Source organism: Mesocricetus auratus, unplaced genomic scaffold (assembly GCF_017639785.1).
Source record: "Mesocricetus auratus isolate SY011 unplaced genomic scaffold, BCM_Maur_2.0 Super-Scaffold_100676, whole genome shotgun sequence".
NCBI lineage: Eukaryota > Metazoa > Chordata > Mammalia > Rodentia > Cricetidae > Mesocricetus > Mesocricetus auratus.
Window position 1 is genome coordinate 129,404,175 of NW_024429266.1, and position 9,200 is coordinate 129,413,374.

Below are 9,200 nucleotides of genomic sequence, written 5' to 3' on the forward strand. Positions count from 1 at the left end.
GAGACCAGCCGATTGCGTTAAGAGATCTTTATGCTCCTCAAGGAGGCTCAGGAGAACTTCCCAAGAAACACTTCCCTCCTGAAAAGCTTCTGCCACACACACACACACACATATACCTCCCTTCCTCCTCCTGGCTGGTGGTTAAATCCCTGACACCAGAGTCAGCAGCAGCAGGGGGCAAGGAAGAGGCAGCTAGCCATTGGAAAGATCAAAGTCAGGGTGTTTCAGTAAGTGAGCCCTTATTGGGAACTTATAGCTCCGGTAAACATTTCTTAGGGCATTGGATTGTTTCAGTAAACATGTTTTCAGTAAACATTGTCTCACAGATGCCTGCTCCCAGGCTGATGGAGAAGTGGGTCTCTGGCCAAGGTCTGTTGTCCCTACACCCATGGACAAGTGGGTGGATGACCTATGAACTCATTCACAATCAGCAATTTTTTTCCTCCAGATTCTTTTTTTTTCTCCTTTTTAAAATTTAAATTAGAAACAAGTTTGTTTCACATGTCAATCCCAGCTCCCTCTCCCTCCCCTCCTTCTCATCCCTCCCCACCAAGCCCTCCAGCCCCCCAACCAATCTATGCTCTGATCCCCTCCATGGTTGATCTCCAGAGTCTGTCATGTCATCTAGGGTAGGGTCTAGGCCCTCCTTCAAGAGTCCAGGTTGAGAGAGCATCCCTCATTGTAGGATGGGAACTCAAACTCTATTTGTATGCCAGGGATAAATACTATCAAAGGCCACATAGATTACCTAAGCCTCCTCACTGACACTCACATTCAGGCGGTCTGGGTAAGTCCCATGCTTTCCACACAGCCATCAACCTGAACAATCTGAACAAGCTCCTCCTTGTTCAGGTCAACTATTTCTGTCGGTTAAACCAGCCCAGTCTTAACTCCATTGCCCATCGGTTCTCCCTTTCCTCCAGATTCTTAAGCTAACTTTCTGTAGATCAAACAGGAGTGATACAATCTCTTTAACCCCAGGCCTGGTCTTAACTACTAAAACCAAGCATGTTGCGAAATAAAACTATACCCATTTCACAAACAAGAAAATAGCAGCCAGGTACTAGAAAGCTTACCATTTTACATCCACTCAGCCGAAGCATTGTTTTCATTTAAGTGCTATCCAAAGGCTATAGAATAATCACAACTTAAAAATAGAAAGAATCACTAGGCAGGGTGACATGCACCTTTAATCTTAGTATACAGAGGCAGAATTTTAGGCCATCCTGATTGACACAATGAGTTGTTAGCCAGCCAGACCCTGTCTCAAATGAAAAAAAGTGTATAAATGATCAAGAATAAACAAAGGAAAGAGAAACCAGCCAGGCATGCAGACAGAATGATTACTGGATAGCACAGTGAGGATTTTTGAACCCAAGTACAGTTGCCACCTGTTGCCTGGCTTGGGGAAGTCTATTCTCTGTGTTTTATCCCTTCATCTATATAATAAAATACTGGACTAATGTTCTACATGGAAAAATATGCACGAGTGATAAATAATGTCCAGTATCGTTTTTCTTAAGGGAATGGAAATAGTGGAGAAAACCCTGGTGACTCACACAAGAAAATCAACCTAGACTGCCCGAGGCTCAGACAAGCTGAGACCTGATGAGAGGCCCACCTGCTTTTCACATTGCTCTAAGTCAGCCTGTGCTCAAACCAGCCAGGAAAAGGGAGATTTTGGAGTGAGGGGGAACCCTGGAGGAAGAGGCTAAGGCCCTGAAGGTTGTTGCTTTAGGAGCCCTGTCGTCAGTTGGTAGGTTGAGTGGAAAACTCAGAAATATGACCTGCTTGGAAGAAATGAAGAGGAAAGGTACTCTACACACCAGGTGCCCATGGCAGTCACTTGGACCAGGAAGGCAGAGTCAGTTGACTTTGGTTCATGGAGGCTGTGCCTGCATGCCAACCTCTTTAGATCTTAGTTTTCTTGTGTGTGTCATCCATGCTATCTAGAAAAGAGAACAGCGTAAATATGCTGAACTCACCAAATACCTCATGTCATCTTCACAGAGAGGGGGGAGTTAGTGACTTTCTCACCCAAGCAGGGTTTGAATTCAGATTCTCCAGCAAGTCAGTATCTCAGAGATCACACATGTGAGCAGGTTTCCAACTTGGAGCTCTGTAAAGAGCAAAGTGTTTACTCTGGGCTGAGAGAGGAAACCGATGTTTCAGACAGGGCCGTTCTGATAGAAGACTTTCTCAGAGAGCTCCCTTTTTCACTGCCCACTTCATCCTCATCTGCTTATTTGCTTTTTGAAGGTAAGTTAAAATAATGAAAGCGGAAAGTTCCAGCTGGGCCACAGAAATTTAGTTTCGGGAAACCCCTTGTTGATTTTGCCCTTATAATGGAAGGTTAGGTCAAAGGATGCCTCGCCTTCCCCCAAGGCTGTTTGGCTAGGGCCCTCAGGTGACTCTGAGAAGTGCTAGGCGGCCAGAGAATGAAGACTGCAGAGTCTCTCTCACTAGGGAGTAACTAGGCACTGCTGCCTCCATGCCCTTGCTGGGAACCTGCCTGAACTGGCTCCCTCCCTTTAAGTGGTTTCACATGAACAGGAGAGGAAGTCCTAAGCTTGAAGACACTCGCTTCTTCCCTAGCAGCCACCTAACCCACCAATGACAAACCCCACAGCCCCAGGCTGGGAAGACAGGCAGCTGAGAGCTGCCGCCCCTTAACCACCAGCATGGCATTTTAGGCTGAGGCTCAGTTTGGACTGTGGAGGAGGGGTGGGATGAGAAGGTTTTCTGTGGGGAAGAAAGCCTTGCATTTAGATTTTTGTGGACTGTCAGCTTCCCGGTTATTGCATTGACTCCTCCCATAGAGACGGATTTGATTTCGCGTGAGTCCCAGTGAGTGGAAAGGAAGCGTTAAGCTTGAAGGAATCGGTGACTGGCTTGTTCAGTAAATGAAAAATGGTGCAAGTGCTCATAAATACAGGGTTGGGGAAGTTGCTTAACAGTTGCTCACCACCAAGATTAATGTATTTGCCCAACAGCTAAATGAGGTTAGTACCTCTTACTTCAGAGTAGGACTCCTAAGAGAAATACGCTTGTGAAACTAAGGAGCCTCACAAGCTCAGGACACTTGAGCTGCTTGCGGTACGTGGAGGTCAGCGTGGAGCAGTCGGCCACCAAACACAAGCGGAACAGCAGGCAGCAGCCCCCGGGTCTGCCATCTAGCTGGCAGATCAAGTGTCTCTGTCCTACGCGGGCGCGAAGAGGAGCATCACCTTCTCACTCACAGCACTGGCGTGAGCCCGGACTGAACTCCAACCTGGAAGACCAGGCGCGGGGTTTGGCAGACTCGGGCTGGGTGTTGGGACACTGCAGGATGTCTGCGGGTGGCTGGACCGCTCCCTCTCGCTCTTACACCCTTACTCTCCACCAGACCGGATCGACTGGTTCCAGCGGTTCACCTAAAGGAATTTGGGTGGCCCTCCCTCTTTACGGAGTACCCAGCCAGACCCGCGCGATAGCATCAGACTGCACACGCCTCTGGGCAAACGAAAGCCAAGAGAGGCAACCGATACTCGCCCAGGCTCCACCCCGGCGGCTTCCCTTTGCTAGGCAACCAAACCTCCCACCCCTCCAGAACCACCAAAGAACCAATAGTAAATGTTAGAATTTCAGTAAAGCATCTAGAGGCGCTGCCGCACCACATTCTCCCAATTTCTACCTTCAGGTGTTTTCCCCTTCCTCCCCCTTCCTCCACCCAAACACTCAATAGCAAGCATTAATACAGTCTGACCATACCCAACAGGTGAGTGTCCTCACAAGATAGAAACGGACTCTTGCCCCATTCTTCAGAAGATGAGTAGCAGAGACCTAAAGCCACCTAGTCATTTATTTTCTAGGATTCTTGGGAGTGGTCTTTGCTCCTCTATGTGGTTTAAGAACTGTAAGGAAGGTTTGTTAAAAAGCAGCCAGCGGCTGCTCCCATCCCCCACTCCTCCTCCAGTTTGGCTTAAAAGTGGTTAGTGTTAGGAACTACCTTCAAATTAACTGCAATTCCAAGGTTTCCATCTCTCCCCACCCTCTGCGGAGGGCAGAACCCGGGGCCTGCCAGATACTAGGCAAACACAACACCCCAACCCTCAGGAAACACCAGAGTATCAATAGTCAATGTTAGAACTTCACACGGAAGCATTCGAATTTAAGATATAAAATTTAAGTATTAGACAAAGGAGAACAACACAATGGTATAAATCTGGAGGGAATTTTCACACAGCCCATCTTCAGGTTTGTGCCATTCCCATATTTTATTAAACTCGAGTTGTTGCTTAAAAAACAGCAGCACTATCAAAGACACATCTGTACAAACATTTTACAAAAGAGAGCATTATTAGTATCAGCTCCATCAAGGGCAGGCAGAAGAGTAGACGCAGTCCAACAGAGACATCTAAAGGGTCTTCAGGTATTGGAGACACCTTTTCCTCCCGTACAAAAGACGGCGGATGAAGAGCACTGCACAAGCTCAGTTAGCGAAATTCTCTTCTTTCCGGGAAGGCAGGGAGCAGACGGATCTCAACCCAGGAAAGTAAAAGCATTGCTTCCCTATTTTAACCCAGTTAAGTCTTTCGGTGGATTAAAGTCGCTGGGAAACGACCAGGGACTGCCTGGCACTTGCTTCTTAACTAACCCACTTAGCCCGCCTTAACTCTCTGGTCAGGTTTCTATTGACGGAACAAGGAATTTCAGAAATGCTTCCTTCAAGACCAAAGGCGAGGAGGTGGCCTGAACTCAGCATCTAGAGAATTTGTATGTGGATAGAGAAGGGAGAGGTCAGAGCTGGGAGGAAAATTACCTCCTGGCCAAGAATCAACAGGCCAACGCTTTCTGGTCTGGGGTGATGTGGAAGCCCAGGACCTGCCGGGCATCTACAAGCTAGGTTCGCGTCTCATCTCCCCCAGCTCCTTCAGCTCCACCTTTCTGTACTTTCCTGACTTCTTCCGGTTGGTGACCACCAAGACGACCACACCGGCCACTAGCGCCACCACAACCACAGCGATGACAGCGATGAGGCCGGCGGTGAGGCGCTTCATGGAGAACTGGGGGGGTTTCTCATCCAAGTAGTAGATGAGCGTCCGCTCCACGTGCAGGGGCTCCCCACGCACCTGCACATCCAGGCCGCGGCGGCCAGCGAACAGCGACTCGCCTTTGATGTCCCTCTCGAAGTAGTAGGCGGCGTCAGCGATGTCCACGTCTCTCAGTCCCTTTTGCGATGCATTCTGCCGCAGCTCAATCTGGATGGTGGGCTCCTCGTAGTGAATGGCCGACAGAAAGCTGGGGCGCAGCTGGTAGCGCTCCTTGAAGAGGCGCCGCAGCTCCGAGTCCAGGTCGGAGTGGTTGAAGGCTCGGTCCGTCTGGCGGTGGCGCAACTCAATGAGGATGTGGTGGGTGCGCACCACCTCGTCGCAGCGCAGGCTCAGGTCTCCCTTGTCCGTGCGGCGCACGCCCACCGAGTTTACACACCAGCACACCGAGGTCTGGTTGCACTGGCGTGCCTTGAAGTGACCCTTGTCGTCGCATTCTGGGTCGTAGAGGCCATCGTTGTCCAGGATCGCGTGCTCGCTGGGCTTCACCAGGCTGCGGCCACTCTTTCGGGTGTTCATGCGCGCCTTGAGCAGCAGGCACTTGGAAGTCAGCGTGGAGCAGTCGACCAACATCTGTGAGCCGATTGCCCGGCATTGGCAGACGCCACCCGGGCCGTCGGAGCTGCAGATGGTCATCTTGTTGGTGGGGCACGTGCAGTTCATCTGTGCCACGCAAAAGCGGGTCACCACCGCCAGCATTAGCAGCAGCAACAGTGGTGCTAACTCCGAGACCCTAGCCATGGTGGTGGGGGGGGGAGGGGGAACGATCTTAACTGACCTGGAGCCTGGGTTCTGAACGGATAAGGCTAGGTAGGACACTGTAGGCAAATGTCGTCAGGAGGCTTCCTCAGGTTCTTATACCCTCCCGAACCTGCAGGACTGGTTAGCCGGTGACTCACCCAATGGAATCTGGGTGGTACTCCCCAGTCCCAGGTCCCATGAGGAAGTCTCCCGAGATAGGATCAGGCAAGGGAGGCTGCTCCTGCCATCTGCTGACCAAAAGCCCATAGAGGAAACCAGTACTTACCTGGCCCCACCCTGGAGACGCTGCCCTCCTTATGGCTCAGAACTAGGACGTCCCACCTCTCCTACTGCAGCCTTCCTGAGTTGCTCTAGAGACCCAGCTCCTGACCTCCAAACCGCTCGCATTCCAGGTCCCATAATCCCACACTTCTCCCTTTCTCTCCGGACTCCTATCTTCTCTTTCCTTCCCTCTTTTCTTGATCCAGAACACCTCATTAACATCTTTACAAAGTTCTTTCATTGGTCGCCAACATTAGCATGTCTTCGTACCATTCAGGACACAAGCAGTACTGTCTGTAAGTCCTACTCTAGGAGAGATGATGCAGATGAGGGACGGAGATCCGAAGTCACCAGCCATTGACTTCCCAGGATTCCAGCCTGGTTCTTCTGTTTGGCTATAAAAACTGTAAATGAATACTTATGGAACAAAGTAGTGCAGAACCTGAAGACAGGCTAGTGAAACAATCCCATTACTACATCGCCCACAGAATCCAGTTGTCCTGGTGTGCCATGAATCAAAAGTTCTAATGAACACATACATGTGCCTATACTTGTTAAAGATAACTGAAAAGAAACAAAGTTTTGTAGAGTCAGTAAGACCACTAGAGATATCTTGCACAATTTGGTTCTTAGAGAGCAAATTACTGATTTTCCTTCTCAATAACCAGTGGAGGTAGCTGAAGCACTAAGTGTAATGGGGGAATGGAGCCCGTGAGAAACTGTGCCTCTTTAATGGGATGGAGGGGTGGCAATCTCTTAGAATCTAGAGAAAGTCCACCATTCTAAGCTGTGGTAAAATTAACAGTAATTAACAAACTATAATTATTCTCAGATCCACCTTCAAAACACATTTTGTATATCAGCATTTAATGTGTGCCAGTAGTATACTGTGCAAGGGTGTTGTTTGACTCCTGGAAGCCAGCCAGGCCTCTGCACCATTAATTTTCAAGCAATTCCCAGGGCAGACAGATGCAAACATATTATTTTGTCTTTATAGGCAGAGGAAGTAGAGACACGAGGGACAAATTCTTATCCAGTAGCACCAGGAGATTTGGGGACACACCTCTGATTTCCACCCCCACCATCTCTTTAGGTCTTTTGGACAACTAGCCTAGCCTGTCCAACCTCCACCCACCCTGCCACAGAGAAAGATCTAAAGCACAAATCTGTACATTGTACATTTTCTCTCTGTTCAGAATTCTCTCTCTCTCTGTCTCTGTCTCTCTGTCTCTGTCTCTGTCTCTGTCTCTCTCTCTCTCTCTCTCTCTGTGTGTGTGTGTGTGTGTGTGTGTGTACAGGGAAGAGAGAGATATTTTGGCTCTAAGGGTAAAGTTCATAAGTTATTAATTAGTCCAGTGTCAGCTGCTGTCATACTTACTGCCATCATTATTGCACCCCTGTCAACTTCCCAGACTTCCACATGTTCTGAAACCTTTGCAGTCATGTACCTGGAGTCTCCGCTTCTTTAACTGGTTCTAATATACAATTGTGATTTTTCTACTCAATCATTCCAGGTCCCATCATCCCATACCTCCTCCCTTTCTCTCTGGACTCCTATCTTCAGTCTCTTTCCTTCCCTCTTTTCTTGATCCAGGACACCTCATTAACATCTTCACAAAGTTCTTTCGATGGTCACCAACATTCTTTGCTTTCTGGAAGCCTTTCCTGATCCACTCTTTCCTGATCCACTCAGGAAAATGCCTCTTCTCTGTATTCCCTTACCTTTTCATCCTAGGATTAACAAGAATTACCCTCCCTGGGTTTCTATTGCCCATCTGTAAAATGGGTATATCAGAGGCTCTGTTTCTTAGGTTATTTATTCTGAGACTCAAACTAAACAGATAAGACAGCAAATGGTAAAGCTTTGTAACTCCAAGACAATGTTATATTCCATTAAATGTTAGCTTGTCTTCTCACTTTTTCCAGTGATTGGATGAGTGGCCATAATAAACTCTTGTCTCAAAGTTTCTTTTTTCCCTTTTTTATTTAAATTAGAAAGAATCTTTTTTTATATATCAATCCCAATTCCCTCTCCCTGCCATTTTCCCGTGTCCTCCACCAACCTTCTTCCCATCCCTCTTCTGCTCCATAGAAAGGATGCCTTATATAGGGGAATCATCAAAGTCTGTAACATAATTTGGGCCAGGGCCTAGGCCCTCCCCCGTGTGTCTAGGCTGAGAGAGTACTGATATATGGGAAATAGGCTCCCAGTGTCCATTCATACACTAGGTATAAATGCTGTTCCATTACCAGGGGTCCCATAGACTGTCCAGGTCTCCTAACTGACACCCATGTGCAGGGGGCCTGGTTCTGTCCTATGCTTGTTTTCAAGCTGTCAGTCTGGAGTCCATGAGCTCCCTCTTGTTCAGATTAGCTGTTTCTGTGGGTTTCCCCAGGATTGTCTTCACCCCTTTGCTCATCACTCCTTCACTCCTCTCTCTCTCTACAACTGGAATCCAGGAATTTGGCTCAGTGTTTAGCTGTGGGTCTCTGCTTCTGTTTCCGTCAGCTATTAGATGAAGGCTCTATGATGGCATATAAGACAGTCATCAATCTCTTTATAGAAGAAGGAAATTTAAGATAGCCTCTCCCCTATTACTTAGATTCTTAGTTGGGGTCATCCTAGTATATCTTTAAAAATTTCCCTAGTGCCAGATTTCTCTTTAAACCTATAATGACTCCTCTACTAAGGTATCACTTTTCTTGCTCTCCTCTATTCTTCTTCTGATTATATTTTCCTGGTCTCTCATGTCTTCCTCCTCCCTCCTTTTCTCCCCTTCTCTTTTTCCTAATTCCCTCCCCGCCCCCCCCATGCTCCTAATTGCTCAGGAGATCATGTCCCTTTCCCCTTCTCTGGGGGACAGTGTATGATACAGAGTTTCTTTGTGTAGACCTGGCTGCCCTGGAACTCGTTTTGTAGACCAGGCTGGCCTCAAACTCACAGATCTGCTTGCTACTGCCTCCCAAGTGCTGGGATTTATGTTATACACCACATGGTTTTCATTTCCCTGAATCCCAGGCCAGATGGAGGGAAGCTAGTGGGGAGGGACTCTTAGGAGTAAGGAACACAGGTAATGATATGTTGAC

General features: G+C 48.2%; 1 protein-coding gene across 1 annotated transcript; it reads right to left on the reverse strand.

The window, feature by feature from the left end:
• Positions 1 to 4,199: 4,199 nt before the first annotated feature.
• Tacstd2 (tumor associated calcium signal transducer 2) lies at positions 4,200 to 5,896 on the reverse strand. Its single transcript, XM_005076078.4, has one exon. It carries the CDS (start codon positions 5,829 to 5,831, stop codon positions 4,875 to 4,877), a length of 957 nt encoding a protein of 318 aa, XP_005076135.1. The 5' UTR covers positions 5,832 to 5,896; the 3' UTR covers positions 4,200 to 4,874.
• Between the last annotated feature and the right edge of the window lie 3,304 nt (positions 5,897 to 9,200).

Bases quoted from the DNA above. Each gene is read 5' to 3' on its own strand.
- Tacstd2 (XM_005076078.4), bottom strand. From the start codon at position 5,831: ATGGCTAGGGTCTCGGAGTTAGCACCACTGTTGCTGCTGCTAATGCTG.